Here is a 27601-nt window from a genome sequence, read left to right as displayed (position 1 = left end):
AAAAATATGAATTAAAATATATAGGAGTTACATGATTGTCTTGAGACAATATATACATTTTATGTACATATAAAATATATACACTCCCACACATATACTGCTATTCATGCAAGATTAATATGAGCAAACATAGATAATTCTCAGGTTACTGATAATATAAAACATTGTCAATATTTGTAAGTTTAATAGCCCTCTATTTCATTTTTTAGGGACCTTCGTACAACTTATATTTCTCTTGATGTACTCAAAAGTATTTTAGAAAGCACGTCAAGTATCGTCAATCTGTAAGTATATCTGGAGTCTTAATATACAACCAGTGAATTTTTGGTATGCTGTCCTTTTAGTTAAATGTTTAATCTTAACCATTCAAGTCTTTATAATTATCTGTTCATGAGATATGAGTTTATGAGGCATCACTATTAACTATTAATGCACAGGTCAAAGGGTTTTGTCAAAGCTTAGAACTCATGTACTGTCATAGTACTTAGTCACAGCACTGTACAAATCAAGTGTTACATAGAATTGCCACGCGACAGTGAGAGTAGGAATGCGATGAGGTGGAGGATAAATGCGTGGCTGAGGGATTGGAGCAGGGGGCAGGGATTCAAGTTTTTGGATCATTGGGACCTCTTTTGGCGCAGGCGTGACCTGTACAAAAAGGACGGGTTACACTTGAATCCTAGGGGGGCCAATATCCTGGCAGGGAGATTAGCGAGGGCTACTGAGGTGACTTTAAAGTAGAATGGTTGGGGGGTGGGAATCAAATTAGAGGCTAGGCGTGAGGAGGTTAGTTCACAACAGGGGGATGGGAACCAGTGCAGAGAGACAGAGGGGTGTAAAGTGAGGGTAGAAGCAAAAAGTACTAAGGAGAAAAGTAAAAGTGGCAGGCCGACAAATCCAGGGCAAGCATTAAAAAGGGCCACTTTTCAACATAATTGTATAAGGGCTAAGAGAGTTGTAAAAGAGCGCCTGAAGGCTTTGTGTGTCAATGCAAGGAGCATTCGTAATAAGGTGGATGAATTGAAAGTGCAGATTGTTATTAATGATTATGATATAGTTGGGATCACAGAGACATGGCTCCAGGGTGACCAAGGATGGGAGCTCAACGTTCAGGGATATTCAATATTCAGGAGGGATAGACATGAAGGAAGGGGAGGTGGGGTGGCGTTGCTGGTTAAAGAAGAGATTAACGCAATAGAAAGGAAGGACATAAGCCGGGAAGATGTGGAATCGATATGGGTAGAGCTGCGTAACACTAAGGGGCAGAAGACGCTGGTGGGAGTTGTGTACAGGCCACCTAACAGTAGTAGTGAGGTCGGAGATGGTATTAAACAGGAAATTAGAAATGTGTGCAATAAAGGAACAGCAGTTATAATGGGTGACTTCAATCTACGTGTAGATTGGGTGAACCAAATTGGTAAAGGTGCTGAGGAAGAGGATTTCTTGGATTGTATGCGGGATGGTTTTTTGAACCAACATGTTGAGGAACCAACTAGAGAGCAGGCTATTCTGGACTGGGTTTTGAGCAATGAGGAAGGGTTAATTAGCAATCTTGTCGTGAGAGGCCCCTTGGGTAAGAGTGACCATAATATGGTGGAATTCTTCATTAAGATGGAGAGTGACATAGTTAATTCAGAAACAAAGGTTCTGAACTTAAAGAGGGGTAACTTTGAAGGTATGAGACGTGAATTAGCTAAGATAGACTGGCAAATGACACTTAAAGGATTGACGGTGGATATGCAATGGCAAGCATTTAAAGGTTGCATGGATGAACTACAACAATTGTTCATCCCAGTTTGGCAAAAGAATAAATCAAGGAAGGTAGTGCACCCGTGGCTGACAAGAGAAATTAGGGATAGTATCAATTCCAAAGAAGAAGCATACAAATTAGCCAGAGAAAGTGGCTCCCCTGAGGACTGGGAGAAATTCAGAGTTCAGCAGAGGAGGACAAAGGGCTTAATTAGGAAGGGGAAAAAAGATTATGAGAGAAAACTGGCAGGGAACATAAAAACTGACTGTAAAAGCTTTTATAGATATGTAAAAAGGAAAAGACTGGTAAAGACAAATGTAGGTCCCCTACAGTCAGAAACAGGTGAATTGATTATGGGGAGCAAGGACATGGAAGACCAATTGAATAAATACTTTGGTTCTGTCTTCACTAAGGAGGACATAAATAATCTTCCAGAAATAGTAGGGGACAGAGGGTCCAGTGAGATGGAGGAACTGAGCGAAATACATGTTAGTAGGGAAGTGGTGTTAGGTAAATTGAAGGGATTGAAGGCAGATAAATCCCCAGGGCCAGATGGTCTGCATCCTAGAGTGCTTAAGGAAGTAGCCCAAGAAATAGTGGATGCATTAGTGATAATTTTTCAAAACTCGTTAGATTCTGGACTAGTTCCTGAGGATTGGAGGGTGGCTAATGTAACCCCACTTTTAAAAAAAGGAGGGAGAGAGAAACCGGGGAATTATAGACCGGTTAGCCTAACGTCGGTGGTGGGGAAACTGCTAGAGTCAGTTATCAAAGATGTGATAACAGCACATTTGGAAAGCGGTGAAATCATCGGACAAAGTCAGCATGGATTTGTGAAAGGAAAATCATGTCTGATGAATCTCATAGAATTTTTTGAGGATGTAACTAGTAGAGTGGATAGTGGAGAACCAGTGGATGTGGTATATTTGGATTTTCAAAAGGCTTTTGACAAGGTCCCACACAGGAGATTAGTGTGCAAACTTAAAGCACACAGTATTGAGGGTAAGGTATTGATGTGGATGGAGAATTGGTTAGCAGACAGGAAGCAAAGATTGGGAATAAACGGGACCTTTTTAGAATGGCAGGCGGGGACTAGTGGGGTACCGCAAGGCTCAGTGCTGGGACCCCAGTTGTTTACAATATATATTAATGATTTGGATGAGGGAATTAAATGCGGCATCTCCAAGTTTGCGGATGACACAAAGCTGGGTGGCAGTGTTAGCTGTGAGGAGGATGCTAAGAGCATGCAGGGTGACTTGGATAGGTTGGGTGAGTGGGCAAATTCATGGCATATGCAATTTAATGTGGATAAATGTGAAGTTATCCACTTTGGTGGCAAAAATAGGAAAACAGATTATTATCTGAATGGTGGCCGATTAGGAAAAGGGGAGGTGCAACGAGACTTGGGTGTCATTATACACCAGTCATTGAAAGTGGGCATGCAGGTACAGCAGGCGGTGAAAAAGGCAAATGGTATGCTGGCATTTATAGCGAGAGGATTCGAGTACAGGAGCAGGGAGGTACTACTGCAGTTGTACAAGGCCTTGGTGAGACCACACCTGGAGTATTGTGTGCAGTTTTGGTCCCCTAATCTGAGGAAAGACATCCTTGCCATAGAGGGAGTACAAAGAAGGTTCACCAGATTGATTCCTGGGATGGCAGGACTTTCATATGAAGAAAGACTGGATGAACTGGGCTTGTACTCGTTGGAATTTAGAAGATTGAGGGGGGATCTGATTGAAACGTATAAAATCCTGAAGGGATTGGACAGGCTAGATGCAGGAAGATTGTTCCCGATGTTGGGGAAGTCCAGTACGAGGGGCCACAGTTTGAGGATAAAGGGGAAGCCTTTTAGGACCGAGATTAGGAAAAACTTCTTCACACAGAGAGTGGTGAATCTGTGGAATTCTCTGCCACAGGAAACAGTTGAGGCCAGTTCATTGGCTATATTTAAGAGGGAGTTAGATATGGCCCTTGTGGCTATTGGGGTCAAGGGGTATGGAGGGAAGGCTGGGGTGGGGTTCTGAGTTGGATGATCAGCCATGATCATAATAAATGGCGGTACAGGCTCGAAGGGCCGAATGGCCTACTCCTGCACCTAGTTTCTATGTTTCTATGTTTCAAAATCGTGAAATGTGCACTCTAGATAATAATCCATCAGCATTTTATTATGAAATATGGGTTATAACCAAAGAAAACTGGTGTCACTTAGCACTACAGTGCAAGGGTGTTAATTAAATTGATCAAAAATCAAACTTACAAAATTTAGCGAAGTAGCAAAAAAAAACTACCATACCAGTATTTACAAAAAATATGTACCAGAACAGAAAATGTGTGTATGCTCTCCCTCCCCCCTCCCCCTTCTACCCAGAATGATCCAACCTGTTTTTAGGCACCAAGACATGCCTTCTTTAATTACCCAAAAAGACTTAAGACTGCACATGAATTAGAATATGATGCCCCCACAATGTGATTACGATCATATTACAAAATAATTAGAAATATCTACTTTAAATACATTACATAAACTATATATATACATTTACACATTAGCATTACTGAATAAATAGAATATTCTACCGTGTATGGCGGGAAAGACACCATAAAGCCAACCCATTATTAGAATATACTGGGGGAAAGACATTGAACTGCGCACACTCAGTGTAATGACAGCAGAATGTCAAGCAATGTTTGTGTGTGTGTGTGTATATATATAAATGCACATGTGTACGGAGTGCATTTACCAAGGGCTCTCCATCACATTACCATCCTCCTCTCCTGCAGCAATGATGCTCAACCGCCGAGAACGGTAGTCTGCAGTAACATTTCTTTTCCCTGTTTTATGGTGGACACAGAATTTGAAGGGTTGAGCTCCAGGTATCACTGTGACACTCTGGCACCATGTGAATGCAAGTTGCTGGGTGTCAAGATCTCTGAGGATCTAATCTGGTCCCAACATATTGATGTAGTCATAAAGAAGACAAGGCAGCAGCTATACTTTATTAGGAGTTCGAAGAGATTTGGCATGTCAACAACTGCACTCAAAAACTTCTATAGTTGTACCGTGGAGAGCATTCTGACAGGCTGCATCACTGTCTGGTATGGAGGGGCTACTGCACAGGACCGAAAGAAGCTGCAGAAGGTTGTAAATCTAGTCAGCTCCATCTTGGGTACTAGCCTACAAAGTACCCAGGACACCTTTAGGGAGCGGTGTCTCAGAAAGGCAGCATCCATTATTAAGGACCTCCAGCACCCAGGGCATGCCCTTTTCTCACTGTTACCATCAGGTAGGAGGTACAGAAGCCTGAAGGCACACACTCAGCAATTCAGGAACAGCTTCTTCCCCTCTGCCATCCAATTCCTGAATGGACTTTGAAGCTTTGGACACTACCTCACTTTTTTAAATGTACAGTATTTCTGTTTTTGCACATTTTAAAAAATCTATTCAATATACGTAATTGATTTACTTGCTTATTTATTATTATGTTTATTTTATTTATTATTTTTTTCTCTCTCTGCTAGATTATGTATTGCTTTGAACTGCTACTGCTAAGTTAACAAATCTCACGTCACATGCCGGTGATAATAAACCTGATTCTGGTCTGTGTAAAGATCAAACTCCCTGTGACGGAGAGTGTACCGAAGCCTGTCAAAGGCCCACTTAATGAAGAGACTCTCCTATTCAATGCTCAAATACCTGGTTTCCCTTGGGAGGAGTTCTTGGTTCAGGTGAAGAACGAGTTGTTCTTCTCCAGGTTCTCTTTGGGCCAGCACTGCTCCTAATCCTACTCCTGAGGCATCCACCTGGACAAGGAGCCATTTGTTAATGTCTGGCCTCTGAAGAACGGGTGAAAAACACATGTAGGCTTTAAGGGCTTGAAAAATGTTTTCACATTCACCTGTCTGTCACTGGGTTACTTACAAACTCCCCAGTAAGATTAGACAGAAATGCAGCCGGAGTGATGAATTGGGGAATGACCCTGCCTTACCACCCTACCAGACCCAGGAAAGACTTCACTTCCTTCTTGGTGTAAGGTTGAGAACTGTTGTGGATCACTTCCACTTTGTCCACCTGTCCTTGAACCTCTCCGTGTCTCAACTGGTAACCAATGTATCTGGTTTCCATTTCTGCCCACTGACTTTTTTGTAGATTGAAGTTGAGATCCCTAGCATAAATATTCCCCAGGGCCCTGTGCAGATGGTCCAGGTGCTCTGACCACATCTGGCTCTTGACAACCACGTCATCTAGGTAGGCCTCACTGCAGTTCTCATGGCCTTGCAGCACACAGTCCATCGGCTGCTGGAAAGTTGCTGGTACACCATGAAGACTAAAGGACATTACGGTGAATTGAAACAGTCCCAGGAGTGTGTAGAAGGCAGTGAGGGGAGATGGCCAGTGATTGGTCGTCCAGTGGAACCTGCCTGTAGGCTTTGCAAAGGTCCATTGTAGTAATGTAGTTTTCCTGTCTGGTCCTTTCTAGCAGGTCATCAATATGGGGCATAGGATAGGCATCAAAAAAAAGAAATGGCATTCAACTTACGAAGTCAATGCATTCCCTCAGGGTGCCATCCTTCCTGGGGATGATAACGACAGGACTGCTCCACTCACTATTTGAAGGCTCGATTACTTCCAGCTCCAGCATGGTCCGAATCTCCTCTTTCAGAGCCCCTGCAAGTAGCTCTGGCGTTCTGTAGCAGTACTGATCCTGATGGAATGTTTTAGGACTTTTGACAGTCCTGGTCTCTACTGGAACAGCTGTGGAAAGTCAGCAAATACCATTTGCAGCTCCACTTATTGGCCGCCATCGAGATGAGCAAGGTCAACCTTTGCCAGGCTGTTTCCAGGCCTCCAAAACCCCTTCCGAGTTACCATTAATGGGTACATCATCTCTATAAATATCAACAGAGGCAGGAGAACCAACATATTTCCCATGGTGCTGTTGATAGCATGACTTTCTAGACCTTTTGGTTCCTCCCTCATACAGACAAGTCAGGCAGAGACTGTAACCCGGCCGTTTCTTTGATTTTAGCAACAGTCATGACAAAATAGGAAAAAACACTATCTACTCCTGGATTAACAGATGAATGTGATTGGCTAGTTCCCTTCTTCAGTAACTCATGTAACACAGGACTTATGTCAACCGGTAGTTTCTCCAGCACCCCCACTTTCATCAAATCCAGCTCAATAGTGAGTTCTGCCAGTGGCTCAGACTCCGTTCACCATGGACGTATTGAATTGCTGTTTGGCGACTGTAGTCAACACCAAAAGTATGGGCATAATTTTTCTTAATAATTAACAGTGAGCTACCAGAATCTCAAAGAGCTTTAACAGGTTTTCCATTAACTTTAACTATTATAAACATAGACTCTTTCTCCTCACAATCTGCTTGTTTTCCATCCCCATACTCACAGTCATTACAGTTGTTATCATTATCATCACATTCTCTTGGTACATAGCACATACCAGACAATTTGAGCTTCTTGAGAGGTTACATAGAGGGCATATGATATGGCTGCTGAAAATGGTAGTAAATAAAAGTCTTGAAACAACCTACCAAAGGTTCTTGACCCTCATTCCTCCCAATCCCCAATTCCACAAAGTTACCCTGAGAGTCCCTTGGAGCGTCAGAGTATCTGTTGCTTCAGAATAATGTCAGTGATGATGGGTCTTGTGGGAATAGAGGTACTGCAGGGCACGTTGGATCTCAGGGAATCCATCCACTGGCTCGTGCTCACGGACCTGTGTTCTGGTGTTTGGAGGAAGAACCCACAGCAGCTGCTCCAATATAATGGCCTCACCACTCTCCTCCTTGGATTTCTGCTCTGGTTGAACCCTTCAGCAGTGGAGACACTTCAGGCGATGATACTTATCAGTGGGCGGCTCCACAGTGGTAGTGTACTGGAATGGAAGTGTTGATGATAGGTTTCTGCCGAGATATCAAATTTAGCCAGCAGTGCCTCCTTCAAGTCAGAATAGTTGCTGGACCTCTCTTCATCCATTGCCATGTAGGCTTTGATCGCTTTACCCATCAGCAGTGGCACTAGCTGGCAGGACCACTCCTACTCTGGCCACTGCCACATCCAGGCCATCCTCTCAAACCTGAGGAGAAAGTTTGCAATATCATCACCTTGTTGATAAGGTGGCTTCTTGGGACCCTTTTGCAGGCTTTGGAGTTCTTTCCTAAAGGTATCAACTCTCCTCAGATGGGAAGATACTATGTCTCGGAACAAATTTTCCAGCGAGGGTTTGAAGAGTTTGGCTCTGGGCTGAAATTCTTCCTCCTCTTAGGTCTCTACTAACTCCCAGGCATCTGCTTCATTTCTAGCCTGGCGGGGGGGGGGGGGGGTGGTTTCTGACATGGGACTACAGTTCCATTTTTCTCTGAGTTAAGCACCTTTTTTTATGACAGGTCATCTCACTGCTGCAACGATATGTTACAAAATGTGGGTTACAACTGAAGAAAAGATGGCTGTGAAAAATTTGCGAAATAAAACTGCCGATATTTACAAAAAGTATCTACTAGAACTCAAAAACATCTCCATACTTTGTCAGTGTGAACTTCAGGCACATATATTCTCATTCATCCTTATCCTCATCCTCATCCTCTCCTTTATCCTCATCCCTCCTCATCCTCTCCCTTATCCTCATCCCTCCTTCTTCCTCTACGGAGAGCAATCTGTCTATTTTTTAAAATGAAATGTGGGATGAAACCGGAGCACCGAGAGTAAATTCACATAGTTAGGGGGAGAATGTATAAATTTACTGCAGATAGTAGTGGGAATTGAACCCCTATCGCTGATGCAGAAAAGCATTACGCTAACTGCTATGCTACTGTGCCGCTGTGTAGTCATAATGGTTCCTTGTCACATATAATGGGAGTCAGTCAGTCAGTGGGTGCCGTCCCGAATCCGGGGTTGGCGGCTATGCACCTCCATCTTCATCGATCTTGCGCTCTTTTTCTGGCCTCAGCATAACTCAACCCAGTCCATTGCCTCACATTATCATACCACTTGGTTCGCTGCCTTCCTCTTTCCCACTTTCCTTCTATCATCCTTTCCAATAACAATTTCTGCAGTCCACCACCTCGTAACAAGTGCCCGGCATATTCCAGTTTCTTTTTCTGCACATTCTTCAGCATCTCTTTTTCTCTCCTCACTCTCTTCACCACTTCCATATTACTGACCTTCATCACCCATCTAATTTTCTGCATCCTCCTTAAGCACCACATTTCAAATATCTCCAGTCGTCGTAGCGCTTCCTTGCACAAGGTCCACGATTCGACTCCATACAACAGACTGCTCCAGACGTAGCATTTCCAAATTCTACAACGCAGCCCAAAGTCCAACCTCTTGCCACACAACACGTCACTCAGGCTCCAGAACGGTGATCTTGCAATCTCAATTCTTCGTCTAATTTCTGTATCACATTTCCCATCCTCTGTGACCATCTGTCCCAGGTACACAAACTTCTTGACTTGGCTCTATGCCTACGCCGTTAATTTTGATACTGATTTTGGGGACTTCTTTCTTCAGTGATACTACCATCATCTTCGTCTTTGCAGCATTTATTTTCATTCCAAATCATTCTCCTTCAGCATTTATCTTATCTACTATTCTGAGTAACTCGTCCTCAGTCTCGGCTAACAACACTGAATCATCTGCATACCTCAAGTTGTTCACCGTCATTGCACCAATTTGGACACCAGCTTCATCGTTCAACACCCTGAAGATTACCTCTGAGTAAATATTAAATAATAAAGGGGAGATAATGCAGCCCTGGTGAACCCCTTTTTGGATCTCAACTTCCGGTGAATTCCCACCAACTAGTTCTTATTACTGCCTTCTGATGCCAGTACAGATCCGCAATCAGTCGAACATCTTTCCCATCCAGCCCCAATGAGTTCAGGCAATTAACCAGCTGTTCATGATTGACTCGGTCAAAAGCTTTTTCGTAATCCAGGAAGCACATGTAAATGTCTTTTTTTTTTCTAGACCTCGTTCCACAATCATTCGCAAATTGAAAATCCCTTCACGGGTACCCTTACCCGGTATAAATCCGCTCTGGCACTCATTAATTTCATTAAGAACTGCAACCAAGAAAGCCAGGCTGGATATGGACTTACTGAAGAAGAGCGAGTATAGTGAAAGATTTTCTGAAGCAGTAAAAAATAGGTTTAAAGGACGGAGAGTAGAAGATATGGAGCAGACACCAGATAACATGTGGTCAAACCTGAAGGACTGTATGCAAAATGGCAGCTGAAGAATGTCTCCCCAAAAGAAGGCGTGTAGCTAAACAAGCCTGGATGACGGATCACGTTCTGAAGCTCATGGAAGAGAGAAGGAAGCACAAGAAGGACACATCTAAGTACAAGGAATTGAACCAACAAATAAGAGCATAATGTGCAAAAGCTAAAGAACAATGGTTTATCAAATGGTGTGAAAGGATAGAGACCATGGACATATTGCATCATTCAAGGAATATGCACTGGGAGATTGCAGAGATGACCAACAAGAACAAGAAACAATCAAGGACTGGCATTATCCAAGGCAAGGATGGGAACATACTCTTTGAGAATGACAAGGTGGAAAGTAGGGAATTGTACTACGATGCTAGAAATCATCAAGTGAGTGAGAAGAACACGGAAGGTCTGGAAATTTTGGTAGTGGAAGTAAGAGCAGCCATTGGAAAGTTAAAAACTGGTAAAGCTTGTGGTGTAGATGATATTACAGCCAAAATGTTGAAATGCCTTGGCGACTCAGATGTTGAGGAGATCACGAGGTTTTGCAATACGATCTACTCAACAGGAAAGCAGCCAACAGATTTTGTGGTGTCAGAGTTTGTCATGATCCCAAAGAAAAGTAAGTGCACGAAATGGCAGACTTTAGAACTATAATTCTTATAAGTCATGCCTCCAAGATAATGGGAGACCTACATAAAAATCCTGCACCATGAAGTACTTCCCCAATCAGATCAATAAGGACAGCAGCATAGAAATTAGATAGTAAAGTGTCTGCATTTTAGACTTGTGGGCAAAATTCAAGATAGAGGATCTAGCAAGTAATCATTTTCAGATGAAATTGTGGTATTTGTGAAAACCTGGTCTTTCCAAGTTAGTGTCCCTGACCTTCTTTCTGCACCAAACATGCGTAATAACTTAGAGTCACAAGAGTCTGCAGATGTTGGAATCTGGATCAAAATAGAATCTATTGGAGGAAGACAGCAGGACAGGCAGCGTCCTTGAAGGCAAAGGATTGACTGATGTTTCGGGTTCAGATCTTGTATCAGGAATAAGAGTGTGGACCGTCAGGCCTCTGTACCTCCTACCTTATGGTAGCAGTTGGAAGAGGGTGTGGATGTTGTAAATCATTGATAGCAGATGCTGCCTTCCTGAGACAGTGTTTCACGTGGATGCTTTCAATGGTTAGGAGGGCTGTGCCTGTGATGGACTGGGCTGTGTCCATTACACTCTGTAGTCTCTTGACTGACTTGTTGACTGTTTTTCATTTCTATAGGTGCTACCTGACCTGCTGAGTCCCTCCAGCATTTCGTGTGTGCTGCTTTGGATAGCCAACATCTACAGAATCCCTTATTTGTGAATTGAAAGATTTACTACTGGAGGAAGTCAGCAGCTCAGGCAGCGTCTGTGAAGGAAAAGGAATGACTGGTGTTTCGGGTTCAGATGCCAAACTTTTGGATTGGTTGAATTGGTTTGTTATTGTCACATGTCACATGGTGAAAAGTTTTTTTTATCTTGTATGCCATCCAGGTGGATCATGCCATTGATAATTACATTGCAAGGATATAAAGGAAAATAGAGTGCAGAATATAATATTTCAAATGAGAGGATTCACCTTCTATTCATTCATTTCCAAAACTGTTGAGAACTATTTCTGTCCTGATACCCCTGTAGGGATATATGTTTAATACTTGACATGATTCATGTCAAAGCGTTATCTAAAGGATTCAGATTATACACAAAATGGTTAATAGTACTACTCATCATTAATGAGGCAAGGGTGTTTGAACATTGGGATGTGATATTTGGAATGATACAGCTAATCTTAGCTGGTGTTATTTTTGTTTTATTCTACAAGTGATAGCAATACAACACAACAATTTACCAGTGACTTGTTGCATATGGTGTCAAGACTTTGACAGCTCAGTTGACAGTCCTGACAACTTAGCCAACTTGTCAATCAGGGTCTAAGGTCATTTGAACATAAGGACACAAGAATTAGGAGCAAGAGTAGGCCATCAGACCCTTTCAGCCTTCTTTGCCATTCAAGAGAACAATGCTGATTTTCTATCTCCACAACAACACAACCACCTAGCCCTTAACTTCAGCAACATGAAAGCGTTGGTTGATGAATTAAGGAAGTGCTGGGGGGGAGGGTTGCTGGTGTGAGGAAACATAACTGCGATAGGTGTTCCGTAGTGTTCTGCTGCTGATGTGGATTGCAGTTGTGCAGATCTGTTGTAGAACCTGATCACTCTACACTGTTTTTGAATCTGGTGAGGTGGGACTTCAGATCCCTGTACCTCCTGCCTCAGGGTAGCAGTTGGAAGAGCATGTGATCTAGATGGTGTGGGTCCTTGATAGCAGATGCTGCCTTCCTGAGGCAGTGCTTCATGTAGATGCTTTCAATGGTTGGGAGGGCTGTGCTTGTGATGGACTGGACTGTGTCCACTACTCTCTGTAGTCTCCTGCATTCCTTTCTGTTCGAATTGCTGTACTAGGCTATGACTCAACCAGTCAGAATACTTTCAACAATGTATCAGTTGAGGTTTGTTAGAGTAATTGATGGCATGCCAAATCTCCGTATACTTCTAAGAAAGTGGAGCACTGATACATCTTCTCTGTGATTGCATTATGAGTTGGGCCCAGAACAGGTCATCTGAGATATTGACGCCCAGGAAATGGTACATGGGGTTTAGAAAAATAGAGGGCTATGGGTAACCCTCGGTAATTTCTAAGGTAAGTACGTGTTCGGTACAGCATTGTGGGCCAAAGGGCCTGTACTGTGCTGTAGTTTTTCTTTGTTTCTATGTTTCTAAAATTGCTAACTTCCTCCACCTCTAATCTACCAATTGGAACTGGTATATTGCCTCCTGACTTTCCCTTTGCAAAGTGAATAACTAACTTCACAGTTTAATTGACGTTGAATTGACGTTGAATTAGAGGTTATTATTGCTGCACCACTCAACCAAATGTTCTATCTCACTCCTGTATGCTGACTCATCAGAATCCATGATTTGGCCAACAGTAGTGGTGTTATTGGCAAATATGTGGATGGTACTGGAACTGTGCTTAGTCACACAGTTGTGGGTGTAATGAGAGTAGAGTGGGGGGCTAAGCACTCGGCACTGAGAAGGAGAGGTTGTTACTGAATGATGTGAAAATGGTATCAGGCAGTGTAACCCATATGTTCTCATATATTACCTCAAATAAAGTCCCACTGTAAAAACTAGAATACTACATTCTATACTGAAATGACAGTGCTTTGTTGAAGGTATGAGGTCAGCGGTATTGTTCATTGGTTGAGATTTCAACACAGCTTCCATCTTCTTACAAGTAGACATAAAAATATATTGATCTCTTTATCAACCTGAAACTAAAATTTCATTAACAGTGATCGTGAAACTGCCGAGTCTCTCTGGTTCTTTTATGTTCTCCCGGATAGAGAATATGCTGTGCCCAACTCAGTTTGGCCTGCATATGGCCCGGCATATCCTGACATATTTCGACTCTTTGCTGCCTTCCAAAATGGTCAGACAAAGCATTGAGTTGTAAGATATTGCAGTGGTTCTTTGCAACCTTATCCAGGATAATTGAAGACAAGCAAAATATATGCACCATCCCACTACTTTCTGCATAGCAATCAATATATTGAAAAGATGAAAATTCCAAAAAGCAAGAATTATTCTCTTGGCCTAGATCTTGGCAACACAGTCGCATAGTGGTTAGTTTAACACTTTACAGCGCCAGCGCTCTGTAACCCTGATTCAATTCCCAACTGTAAGGAGTTTGTACTTTCTCTCTGTGACCACGCGGGTTTCCTCTGGGTGCTCCCGTTTCCTTCCATATTAGTAGGTTTACATGAGTGTAATCAGGCCGGGACAATGCTGTACCTCTAAATAAAATAAAAATTAGACATGATCAAGAACTGAATTACATTAGCTTAATTTTTTTCCCTATCTAAATGGATTTTGCTGGATTCATGAAAGAGATTTTCACTAAATTAGCATTTTAGTAGCTGGCACTGTAATGAGATACAAGGACAAATTCATTGATAAAGCTGACAATGGAAAATGTTTGGATCATGTCAGATAATTAACTAAAGAGATCTCATAGGCAATTTTGTGTTTGAAATTAAACTTTATATGAATGTGCATTACTGTATTATTTACTGTGCCTTTTGAAGGCTCAGAGGAGCAACATAAGTTTATCTGTTGCTTTAACTGGAAAAATGGATTGAACTTGGACTTGAGCCGAATGTAGTCCTTTTCTGCTCCTTACCAGCATGTTGACTGAAAAATTCCCGTTTTCCCTTTTCCTGTGAGGCCTGTAAATTTTGGGTTATGATTGCCTTTGTTCATTGACTTTGTATTTCACTTGTCAAATTGGATCAGAGGTTTTTAGACTTCCTGGCTAATTACATGAAAGCAGTGAATATACAATAAGTGAGATCAGTTGCATGTTTAAACACTCTTTTACTGAACTGAATTATTGAACATGTAATTATTAAAATTGGCCCTAAGAGAGCTGGCTCTGTGTCAAGTGCGCACAAATTACATATTTCATTGTAAGTTTTGTTGTAAATGTGACAAATAAAACTAATCTTTAAATTTAAACAACAAAACAATCTCTTTTCTCATTCTCCAGTCCCAGGACAAGCTGTCTCCAGACCTCCTGAGGCCTTAGACTCTCAGACCTGCAGACACCAGACCTCTAACATACAGTCCCTGGTCCAGACTCACGGACATGGGCCTCTGACCTCTGGACAAGCTGACCTAGGGGCTTCAACCTTTGATCTTCTACCTCTGGACCCACTGACCTCTGGACTTTGACCTTCGACTTTGCCCTCTGGACTTCACCAACTTCTAGATTAACTCTGATCATGGGTCCTTTGGCCTCAACCTCAGGACTCTCTGATCATGGTTTAACCTGCAGGCCTTGACTTCTGGATGTACACATACCTTCGAATCCAATGATCTGGGAGGCACCAGTCCTCTTGACTCCCATCTGCACAGACCTCTAATCCAGGACCTGAGGACATGGTGTTTGCTAATGTGGAGATTGCTTGTCTCCTCAGCATCTGCCGAATCGACCTCTGAATCATTGACTTTTGACTGCGGATTCCATGGGCTCCTTTGAGTCTTCATTTACTACCCTGACCTCTAATTCTCCCTTATCCCTGTCCCTAAAGCCTAATCTGACCTCGAACTCCCCATGCTGTCTATGATGCCAACACTATTGCTATGAGTTATGGTCCTCTGTGCTGGCCCCATCATTTGACCCTTTCTCCTTCCCTGATTTAGTTGGTGATGAAAATCTTTGAGAAGGCTGTTTTAGTGTTAGTATTTCTTGATATTTTTGCATCACTTAATATGTTATATAACAGCATGCAATGGCTATTATAGGGTGGCATGGTAGCGTTGCTGGCTGGTGGCGTAGTGGCATCAGTGCTGGACTCGGGGCGAGAGGTCCCTAGTTCAAATCCGACTGGCTCCCTTGCACGCTCTCCATCCATGCCTGGGTTGAGTGTCGAGTTAACAACTTGACCTTGTAAAAAAAAACTTGGAGAGGGATGGGCTCCGCCAGGTTTCAGATGCCCAAGACTCGCCGTACAATGAGCATACCAAAAAAAAAAAGCTTGTCATGACGGCACCCCGATGAATCCACCAGGAGTTAAGGGCGCGCACGCACACACGGTAGCGTAGTGGCTAGTGTATCACTATTACAGTGCCAGTGACCCAGGTTCAATTCCCGCTGTGTGTAAGGAGTCTGTATATTCTTCCCATGCATGGGTTTCCTCCCACAATCCCAAAGACGTACGGGTTAATTAGGCTTATTAGTCACGTGGGTGTAATTGGGTGGTGCGGGCTTGTTGGGCCAGAAGGGCCTGTTACCGGGCTATATCTCTGATTAAAATAAAAGCAGAAAATGTTGAAAATAGTAAACAAGTCAGGCAACATCGGTAAAATGAGAAATATAGTTAATATTTCAGGTTGATGATCTTACACCTTCAATCTGATGAAAGGCCGTTGGCCTGAAGCGTTAACTCAGTTTATCTTTCAGCCGATATGGATAATCAGAGTAATTCCAGCAATACAATCTTTTTATTTCAGGCTTTCAGTATCTGGAATTTGCTTTCCACGAGTAATTGGAACTGTGGTGACCTATTGCCAGTGTATCATTTTCCTGCTTGTTTGCTATCTCAGGCAGAACACCATGTAAAATTTATTAAAATGCTTACCTATCTTATCACTATATTGAATGGCTTACCTGCTCCAATCCTATGTCCTTCCCTCATGTGATTATAACAATGGGTAATTACAGAAGAGGAGCGACGCAAAATGTAAATTATACAGTGAAGGAACTACCCTCAGTGGCCATTTTATTTGGTTCACCAGTAAACCTGTTCATTAATGCAAAAATCTAATTAGCCAATCATGTGGCAGCAACTCAGTGCATAAAAGCATTCAGACATGGTCAAGAGGTTCGGTTGCTGTTCAGATCGAACATCAAAATGGGGAAGAAATCTGATCCAAGTGACTTTGGACCATTGAATGACTGTTGCTAGATGGGGTGGTTAGAGTATCTCAGAAATTGCTTTATCTCGTGGGATTTTCATGCACAACAGTCCATATTGTTTACAGAGGATGGTGCAAAAACAAAAAAAACATCCAGTGAGTGGCACGTCTGTGGGCGAAAATGCCTTGTTAATGAGAGTGGTTAGAGGAGAACGGTCAGACTGGTTCAAGCTGACTGGAAGGTGACAGTAGCTGAAACAACCATGAGTGGGCGGAAGAGCATCTCTGAACGCACAACACATCGAGCCCTGAAGCGGATGGGCTACAGCAGCAGAAGACCTTAAACGTACACTCAGTGGCCACTTTATCAGGTACAGGAGGCAAAGTGGCCATGGAGTGTGTAGATGATCAAGTAAATGTGATCCCATATATTTGTGAAATTAGGCATTTTTGATACTGTTTGTATGAAATTGTAATTACAGGGTATTTGCTTTCCAATCTCACAGTCTTCATCACTACAGTGAATTCTCAACTCCAGTTTCAGATTTATTTATTATCTTTTTCCACTAGTGAATAAATGGTTACATGAAGTGGGCTTATCAAAAACTACCTTATGCCAAACGTTGACATTCAAATCTGAAGTAAATTTACTTCTCAGGGGCATAAAGATAAAAGGAAAACAATTATAGCACTCTGGTCAAACAAGATGCAGAGAAAAATAAATAAGGTTTCTGTGAGGATATTAAGAAATCGTGACTGGTTGCCTTAATTTTCCTACATACACTAGTGATCCTTAATTAGAAAGTTACCATCCTTGAAGGATGCAATGCCACCTTCCCATTTCTATCAGGAAGGGTTTGCATTTTTATTGCTTGCTGTCACCTTGTGAAATTGAAGACAAATATTTGAATGGCAACCAGCCATATCCCCTGGTGCAGTCTCACTACTGTGAATATTTAATATAAAATTAGCTCACCAGTAGGTCAGTAATCATGTAAATGTGAAATGCAGTCGGGCAGGCTAGTAACATTTAATCTTAAAAATCTGCCTTCATAGGATTTTTTTGCAGTATATTTCATGTAATAATCATGACATAATCCGTCTGCTTTGGGATTAACTCTGAGTAGTTTTAACAGCTTGTTAGTTGAATACATTAAGCTTTGGTGCAAGAATAAAAGAATGCTATCTGCAGGACCATTGATAGCTTTATTGACTCATAGAACATTCCAGAAATTTTGAAATAAAAACATAACTTGCTGGAAAAATCTCAGCAGGTCAGGCAGCATCCATGGAATGGGGACTAAATAATGTTTCAGGTTAAAGTTCTGATGAAAGGTCTTTGCCCTGAAATGTTAACTGTTTTCTTTCCACAGATGCTGCCTCACCTGCTGGGATGCTTCGGCATTTTCTGTTTTTATCTCAGTAAAATCAATGCACTCCTAATTTTGGCATAGCACATTTCAAGCAATATTCCTTAGAAGAAATGGGAATCCTGATCAACTTTCCTCTCGCTTATCTTGTGGGCATAATGTCGCCACCTCAGACCAACTCATGATAGATGAAGGACTGAGCTTGGGATCTTGAGCACCAGACAAATTGCTGGAGGAACTCAGCAGGTTGGGCAGCATCTATAGAAATGAATAAACAGTCAACATTTCAGGCCAAGGCCCTTCACAAGGGTCCTTGGGTATTTTGTGTGCATTCCCAGCATCTGTACCTCTTCCTAGAGATGCTGCCTGGCCTGCTGCATTCACCAGCAACTTCTATGTGTGTTGCTTGAAATTCCAGCATCTGCAGATTTCCTCATGTTTGCAACTGTAAAATCTCTTGTGGTTAGGAGCCTGGGACCTTTCTGCTTCCTGTGGTTTAGCTATTCAGCTCACAAATTTATTGAGCTGACCCATGGATGGTGTTGCAGTGCTGGATTGGAAAACTCCTGGCATTTGCTGAGCTTCAGTTTTGATTGCATGGCATTGTGTTTAGGACAGATTGCTGAAAGAAGATTGAAAACCGTCATCCCACCACAGCTCAACAATTCTAATTAAATGTTAAAAAAGCAGAATACCTAAGCCAAGAACTAGATCGGAAAAAAAGTTTTGTGTCCTTTACATGCATAAATTATGCATTGAAAGTATCTTTGCCAATTTGTTGAAGTCCTTGCAGCCTTTTTCCAGTAAACAGCCTGTTCACTGGAGAATTGGACGTGGCACTTCCTTTGTGATTCACCTTGCACTGTATTTACGTGCATGATGACATCAACAGAAATGGATCAATAGTTTATGATCCTCATTGTAACAGTAAAAAAAAAGTGACAGTGTACAGAAAATTGGAGAAAATATGTGACTCAGAGGGTTCTGGTTTGGATTTCAATTTGCCACGTTGATAAACAAATGCTGCTGTTTATGAACAGTTGGAGGATCAGGTTTAACAATACTGGCATATGTCATGAAATTTCTTGTTCTGTGGCAGCCGTATATTGCAACACATAAAAATAAAAACTATAAATTACAATAAAATGTATATATAAAAATAAATTAAATTAAATAAGTAGTGCAAAGCGAGAGGGAAAAATACTGAGGTAGTGTTCATGGGTTTATTGACCATTCAGAAATCTGATGGCGGAGGGGAAGAAGCTGTTCCTGAAACATTGAGTGTTCGTCTGCAAGCTTCTGTACCTCCTCCTTGATGGTAGCAATGAGAAGAAGTGATGGAAGTCCTTCATGATGGATGCCATCTTTTTGAGACATTCTCTTTTGAGGGTGTCCTCAATGCTGGGGAAGCTAGTGCCCATGATGAAGCGGGATGAGATTCCAACTTTCTGCAGATTTTTCTGATCCTATGTAGTGGCCCCTCCATACCAGATGGTGAGGCAGAATGCTCATCACAGTACATCTGTAGAAATTTGGTGACATACCAATTCTCCTCAAACTCTGAATGAAATATAGCTGCTGTTGTGCCTCCTTTGTAATTGCGTCAATCTGTTGGGCCCAGGAGAGATCTACAGAGATATTCACACCCAGGAGTCGAAACTGCTCACCCTTTCCACTTCTGATTCCAGATGAGGACCGGTGTGATTTCTCTCGACTTCACCTTCCTGAGCCCACATTCAGTTCCTTTGTCTTATTGAGCGGAAGGTTGCTGCTGTGACACCACTCCGCCAGCTGATCTATCTCACTCCTGTATGCCTCCTCATCACCATCAGAAATTCTATCAATTATAGCTGTGATGTTGACAGACTTATAGCAAGCTTTCGCACTGTGCCTAGCCACACAATTGTGGATGCAGGGAGAATAGAGAAGAGGGCTAAGTACGCATCCCTGAGGTGCGCCAGTGCTGACTGTCAGCAAAGAGGAGATATTTCTGATCTGCACAGACTGAGGTCTCCCGTTGAGGAAGTTAAGGATCTATTTGCAGAGGGAGGTACAGAAGCCCGTGTATAGGGGCTTGTTGATTAGAACTGAGGGCATGATTGTTTGAATGCTGAGCTGTAATCAATAAACAGCAGCCTAGTGTGGGTATTGCTATTGCACAGGTGATCCCAGGCCAAATGGAAAGCCAGTGAGATTGCATCTGCTGTAGACCTATTGTGGTGATAGGCAAATTGCAATGGGTCTAGGTCCTTGCTTAGGCAGGAGATGATTCTGGGCATGATTAACCTCTCAAAGCATTTCACTACAGTAGATGTGAGCACCACTGGGCAATTGTCATTGAGGCAGCTCACCCTGCTCTTCTTGGACTCTGGTATGATTGTCGCCCATTTGAAACAGGTAGGGACCTCTGACTGCAGCAGCAAGAGATTGAAGCTGTTCTTGAACACTCCTGCCAGTTAGTTGGCACAGGTTTTCAGAGCCCTACCAGTTAAACCATTGGGGCGTGATGCCTTGTGAAAGTTCACCCACTTAAAAGAAGTTGGCCTCCAAGATGGAGGTCACAGGGTCACAGATTAGCACAGGTGTAGTTTTATTCTCCCTTTCAAAGCATACAAAGAAGGTGTTGAGCTCATCTTGGAGTGAACCATCACAGCTCTTCATGATGTTAGGTTTTGCTTTGTAGGAAGATTGTAGCTCCTATCCATTAGTTGTTGCAGCAGTCTGAGGCATGCTTGGGCGGGGGGGGGGGGGTTGTGGTTTGATCTTCCAGCTGCTGTTTTCCGTGTGGGTGAGCTGATAGTTTTTTTTGTGTGAGGGAGAGGGTGTGAGGTTTGGGGTTAATGAGTTTTGTTTCTTTTTCAACTTCATATGGGAAGGGAGGGTTGATGTCTTTTCTTTCAACAGTTCCAGTGTTTTTTCTGTATTTAATAAGACCATAGGACCAAAAGATATAGGAGCAGAATTTGGCCATTTGGCCCATCGAGTCTACTCCACCATTTCATCATGGCTGATCCAACTTTCCCTCACAGCCCCAATCTTCTACCTTCCCCTTGTTTCCATTGATGTCCTGACCAATCAAGAATCTATCAATCTCTGCCTTAAATATACATATAGACTTGGTCTCCACAGCTGATTGTGGCAACGAATTTCACAGTTTAACTACTCTCTGGCAAAAGAAATTCTTCCTCATCTGCATTCTAAAAAGATGTTCTTCTATTCGGAAGCTGTGTCCTCTGGTCTTAGACTCTCCCACCATAGGAAACGTCCTCTTCACGAACACTCTATCAAGGCCTTTCACCATTCGATAGGTTTCAATTGAGTCAGCCCTCATTCTTCTAATTCGAGTGAATACAGGCCTAGAGCCATCAAATGGTCTTCATGTTTAATCCTGGAATCAATCTTGTGAACATCCTTTGAATCTTCTCCAGTTTTAGCACATCCTTTCTAAGGGACCCAAACCTGCTCACAATACTCCAAGTGAAGCATCGGCAGTGCTTTATAAAGTCTCAACATTACATCCTTGCTTTTATATTCTAGTCCTCTTGAAATGAATGCAAATGTTGCATTTACCTTCCTCACCACAGACTCAACCTGCAAATTAACCTTTAGGGAATCCTGCACAATGGCTCCCAAATCCCTTTTGCCTCAGATTTTTGTATTTTCTCTCCATTTAGAAAAAAATTAACTCTTTCATTTCATCTACCAAAGTGCATGACCATACACGTCCCGGTACTGCTGCTTCTTTGTTCATTCTCCTTATCTTTCTAAGTCCTTCTGTAGCCTTCTCTATTTCCTCAAAACCATCTGCCTCTCCACCTATCTTCATTTCATCTGTAACAAAGCCATCAATTCCATCATCCAGATCAATGACATATAATGTAAAAAGAATCGGTCCAAACACAGACCCCTGTGGAATACCACTAATCACTGACAGCCAACCAGAAATGGCTCCCTTTATTCTCACTCTTTTGCCTCCTGCCAATCAGCCACTGCTTTGACCATGCTGGAATCTTTCCTGTAATACCATGGGCTCATAGCTTGTTAAACAGCCTCATGTGTGGCACCTTCTGAAAATCCAAGCACCCAATATCAATTGAATCTCCTTTGTCGAATCTGCTTGTTATTTCTTCAAAGAATTCCAACAGGTTCGTCAGACAAGATTTTCTCTTGAGGGAACTATGCTGACTATGGTCTATTTAATCATGTGCCTCCAAGTACCCTAACTGGCCTATTATTTCCTTTCTTCTGCCTCTCTCCCCTCTTGAAGAGTGGAGTGACATTTGCATTATCCAGTCTTTCGTAACTGTTCCAGAATCTAGTTAATCTTGAAAGATCATTAATAATGCCTCGACAAACTCTCCAGCCACTTCTTCAAGAACTCTAGGGTGCACAGACTTATCCACCTTCACAATTTCAGTTCCCCAAGAACCTTCTCCGTAGTAACGGTAACTTCACACACTTCATGACCCCCGACACGTGGAACTTCCACCATATTGTTTGTGTCTTCCACAGTGAAGACTGATGCAAAATACTTGTACAATTCATCTGCCATTTTGTTATCTCCCATTACTACCTCTCCAGCATCATTTTCCAAGGTTCTATATCCACTCTTGCCACTCTTTTACACTTTATGTATCTGAAGAAACTTCTGGTATTATTGGCCAGCTTACTTTCATATCCATCTTTACCTTAATGATTTTTTAAGTTACATTCTGTTGGTATTTAAAAGCTTCCCAGTCCTCTAACTTCACACTAATTTTTGCTCTGTTATATGCCCTCTCTTTGGCTTTTATGTTGGCTTTGACTTCTCTTGGAGGGAGGAGAAGATGGCGGCGTGACGCAGCGTGCACGGCCGTTCCGAATGAATATCGATATGTGTAACTAGGGGGCCGTGCATCAATCCGGATTTGATGGGGACAGCCATGCGAAGCGCAGAAGAACATCTGGAGCAACTTCTGAAATGCCTGCTTCGCTGCCACTGCTACTGTGCGATCGAGAATCTTCAGAGACGTAGGCCCCAAATCCCCGGCTTTGCGTATTGCCTGTTGCCGGGGCCGGGGTCGAAACACTCGTCTGAGATAGTGCTCGGTGCATCGGTGTCGGGAGGTGGTCGGAGTCTAGAAGTTTTTCGGACGGACTCGGGTCGGACTGTGGTCGGATGCTTCCGGGATGCTGCATCGGCAAGTTGGAGGCGCTGGGGGATTACCATCTGCGTGAGATGATGGGACTTTAGAGAGACTCTGAGACTTTTACTGTGTCGTGGTCTGTTCTTATCAAATTACGGTATTGCTTTGCACTGTTGTAACTATACATTATAATTATGTGGTTTTTGTTAGTTTTTAAGTCGGTTTGTCATGTGCTTTCGTGATATCATTCTGGAAAAACATCTTTATCATTTCCTAATGCATGCATTACTAAATGACAATAAAAGGGGACCGCGTGTCCTCATAGTCATAACCTTGTTAGCTATGGCTATGTCATCTTGCCTTTAGAATACTTCTTCCTCTTCAGTAGGTATATATCCTGTGCCTTTCGAATTGCTTCTTGAAATTCCAGCCATTACTGCTCTGCCATCAGCCCTGCCAGTGTTCCTTTCCAATCAATTCTGGCCAACTCTTCTTATGCCTCTGTAATTTCCTTTACTCCACTGTAATACTGATACATCTGACATCAGCTTCTCTTTCTCAGGTTTCAGGGTGAAGTTGATCAGATTCTGATCACTTGCCCACAAGGGTGCTTTTACCTTAAGCTCTCCAATCAAATCTGGTTCATTGCACAACACCCAACCCTGGTTGATCTGCTGGTGATTCAACCATAAGCTGCTCTAAAAAGCCATCTCATAAGCACTCTAGAAACTCCCCCTCCTGGAATCCAGCAACAACCTAATTTTCCCAATCTACCTGCATATTGAAATCCCCCATGACTATTGTACCATTGCCCTTTTGGCATGCATTTTCTATCTCCTGTTGTAATTTGTAAACCACGTGCTTACTGTTGTTGGGTCCTGTATACAACTCCCATCAGGGTCTGTTTACCCTTGCAGTTCCTTAGCTTTATCTACAATGATTGAACACCTTCTGACTCTTTGTCACCTCTTCCCAATGATTTAATTTCATTTTTTACCAACAGAGCCACACCACCCCCTCTGCCTTCCTGCCTGTCCTTTCAATACAATGTGTATCCTTGGACATTAAGCTCCTAGCTATAACTTTCTTTCAGCCATGATTCAGTGATGCCTCTAATATCATACTTACCAGTCTGTAACTGTGCTACAATTTCTTTGATCTTATTCCATATACTATGTACTTCCAAATATACCACCTTTTGTCCTGTACTCACCCTTGTAGATTTTGCCCGCCTTTTACATTGCAACTCATTCCGTTGACTGCAGTTTTGCCCTATCATCAGCCTCTGCTTACTCGGAGTCCCACTACACATAGCCTCTGTTTGCAAACCAACTACATCATCTTCAGTACTATCACTCTGGTTCCCACCCCCCTGCCAAATTAGCTTAAGCCCACCCAAACCACTCTAGCCAACCTGCCCGCAAGGGTATTGGACCCCTTCAGGTTCAGGTGTAACCCGCCCCTTTTGTACAGGTAATACTTTCCTCAGAAGAGATTCCAATGATCCATTAATCTAAACCCCTGCCCTCTGCACCAGTTCCTTAGCCACACATTCACCAGCCAAATTATCCTATTCTTACCATGACTGGCATGTGGCACAACTGTAACAAATTTAGACCATTTTGTAGAAATTTGTTTTCACTTGTACGCGAAAGTCTTTTCTGTTGATCAGTGTCAAAAGAAGTCAGATTAAATCCACTGTGATTCAATGTTGTAAAACAATAAGACATGAAAACTTTCACAGGGGATGAATACTTTTTATAGGCACTGCATATTGTAACTTTGAAATGTATGGTGAAATGCGTCGCTGGCGTTAAATCAAATGAGGATTGTGCTGAGGCGGCCGTTAGGTGTTACCACGTTTCTGGTGCCAAAATAGCACACCCACATCTCACTAACTCTAACTGTACATCTTTGGAATGTGGGAAAATACTGGAGCACCCCGAGAAAACCCACGTGGTCAACAGCAAGAACTCCTTCCAGGCAGTGGTGGGAATCGAACCTCGAGTAGTGATCACTTGTGCTGTAAAGCAAAGTCTTAACCGTTACGCTATCATGCTGCTCACTGTGGTTGTGAGCTAGATTTAAGCCTAAATATAAGTCTTGATCTCTTTTTCATTTTTCATTCGAGGGATGTAGGTGTTGAATGGTCAGCTGCCCATTCCTCACGGTCCTTGAACTGCTGCAGTCCTTGAGGTGTGGATGGTGCTGGGGAGGGATTTTGACCCAGCAGTGGTTGAAGATACAGTGTGTGGTATGGAGGACAACTTCTAGGTTGTAGAGTTCCCGTGCTTTTGCTGCCCTTCTTCTAGCTGGTTAGAGGTCGTGGGTTTGGAAGGTGCTGGCTCAGGAATCTTGGTGAGATGCTCTAGTGCATCTTGTAGATGGTACAGACTACCGCTGCAGTGTGTCAGTGATGGAGTGAGTGAACGATCGTAGATGAAGTGTCTAGCAAGTGGTCTGCTATGCCCTGTAAGGTGTTGAGTTCCTTGAACGTTGTTGAAGTTTCACGGATCCAGGCAAGTGGAATGTATTCCAAAATCTTCTTGACCTGAGCCTTGTAGAGATGGTGGACAGATTTTGTTAGGAGGTGAGTTTCTTGCTGCAGGATTCTTAGCCTCTGACTTTTTCTTGTAGCCACATTGTGTATATGGTGCTCTAGTTCAGTTCCTGGTTGATGGTAACTCCAAGGATAGTTTGGGGGTGGGGGTCAGTGAAGGTAATGCCACTAAATGTTGGTGCAATTGCTGTATTTTCTTTTGTTATATAGAGTTATTGTCTGGCATTTCTGTGGTACAGATATTAATTGTCATGTATCAGGGCAGGCTTGCATATTGTCCAGGTCTTGCTGCATTTGGTTGTGGATTATATTATCTGAGGGATCAAGAATGGTATTGAACATGGCATAGTTACCAGTGAACATCCCTGCTTCTGGCCTTACAATTGAGGGAAGGTCATTACTGAAGCAGCTGAAGATATCTGTGTTTTAACTGCTCCAACTTCAAGTTGGATAGATTCGCATTTTTGCAGACAACACACAAACTAATTTGACATTTAATAGATTATGCTAACAATCATTTCCTGATGAAAATGCTCATTGTAATAATAGTCTGAAGATGCCGGAAATTTGAGTTCCTCCGTCTCTTTGTGTTTATTATACAAAATTAGACTTTAATTTAGTACATCTGACATTTCTCTAGCATCATACACGTATCTATTGATGTCACTGTTTGCACATGGCCCATTTTTCTCCTTATTGACATAAAACTGAAGATGTTAATAATCTCAATGTTATGAGTATTTTGGCACAATCTCTATGCTATGAGGATTAAATCATGAAATGTTATGACTTGTCATTTAAAGAGACACTCAGTTGAAATTTGGAGACGTGGATTTTAGAACTCAGAACTCAGTGCAGATTGCTGAAACTTCTTCCATGACGTATGCTAAAACTAACAGCGATTGATTTCTTCAGCAATCAGCTGTCATTTAATGGATGCCTCACTGGTGACACCACTGACAGTACTTCATTAGCAGCTTTGTTTGGTGAGCATGGTGGGGTTTGCAACAATACCATGTGCCACATCACTATATCCCTACATGAAGCATGTTAACACTCACAACACGCTGCAGGAACTCAGCAGGTCAGGCAGCATCCGTGGAAACGATCAGTCAACGTTTCAGGCCGGAACCCTTTGTCAGGACTGAAGAGGGAAGGGGCAGAGGCCCTATAAAGAAGGTAGGGGGAGGGTGGGAAGGAGAAGGCTGAATATTCCTTCTTCACCTTTCCTGCCTATCACCTCCCTGCTTCCCCTCCCCCACGCCTTTATCTTTCTCCTTACTGGCTTTTCACCTGATGCCTACCAGCCTTCCCCTTCCCACTCTCCCCCCACCTTCTTTATAGGGCCTCTGCCCCTTCCCTCTTCAGTCCTGATGAAGGGTTCTGGCCTGAAACATTGACTGATCGTTTCCATGGATGCTGCCTGACCTGCTGAGTACCTCCAGCATGTTGTGAGTGTTGTTTTGACCCCAGCATCTGCAGACTATTTTGTGTTTATGAAGCATGTTATTTGTCCTAAATGATGATACATTTCAACAGTTCTAACTTGTACAAATTAGTTTAGGGAAAAAAAAATCAAATAATACTGGAATTGTAAGTGATAACATTTGGGTTTGATCTTTAAAGTCCCAGCACTTTTCGCATTTCACAACCATTTGGGTGGTCTAGGGTCTGAATGGATATGTGTGCTTAGTGCTAATGTTAAATGGATGTTACTCATGTGGGGGCAGTTCAGCTGTTTGAATGGTGCTCCCATTCCTTTTGATGAAGCAATTCAATGAAGATTTACCAGACTGGTTCCTGAGCTATCAGCACTGATGTATGAAGAGATCAGGCCAAATAGGCTTATATTTAATGGAGTTTAGAAGGATGAGAGGGGATCTCAGAGAAATTTACACAGTTCTAACCACACTAGACAGATTAGATGCCAGAAAGATGTTCCTGATAGTGGGTAAATCCAAGTCCATTGGTCACAGTATGAGGCTAAGGGGAAATGCATTTAAGACTGAAATAAGGAGAAATTTCTTCACTGGGAGAGTG

The 27601-nt window shown here is 42.6% G+C and overlaps 1 protein-coding gene across 1 annotated transcript in view; it reads left to right on the top strand.

Moving 5' to 3' along the window:
* LOC140194781 (uncharacterized) overlaps positions 1 to 27601 on the top strand; it is a 146347-nt gene that overhangs the window by 106086 nt on the left and 12660 nt on the right. Inside the window, exon 8 of the mRNA XM_072252061.1 lies at positions 210 to 284. Within this exon, the coding sequence (XP_072108162.1) occupies positions 210 to 284 (75 nt within the window). The remainder of the gene's footprint in view (positions 1 to 209; positions 285 to 27601) is intronic.

Source organism: Mobula birostris, chromosome 3 (genome assembly GCF_030028105.1).
Source record: "Mobula birostris isolate sMobBir1 chromosome 3, sMobBir1.hap1, whole genome shotgun sequence".
NCBI classification, from domain to species: domain Eukaryota; kingdom Metazoa; phylum Chordata; class Chondrichthyes; order Myliobatiformes; family Myliobatidae; genus Mobula; species Mobula birostris.
Note: the sequence above shows the minus strand (reverse complement) of the source record. Positions and strands in the feature narration are given on the sequence as shown.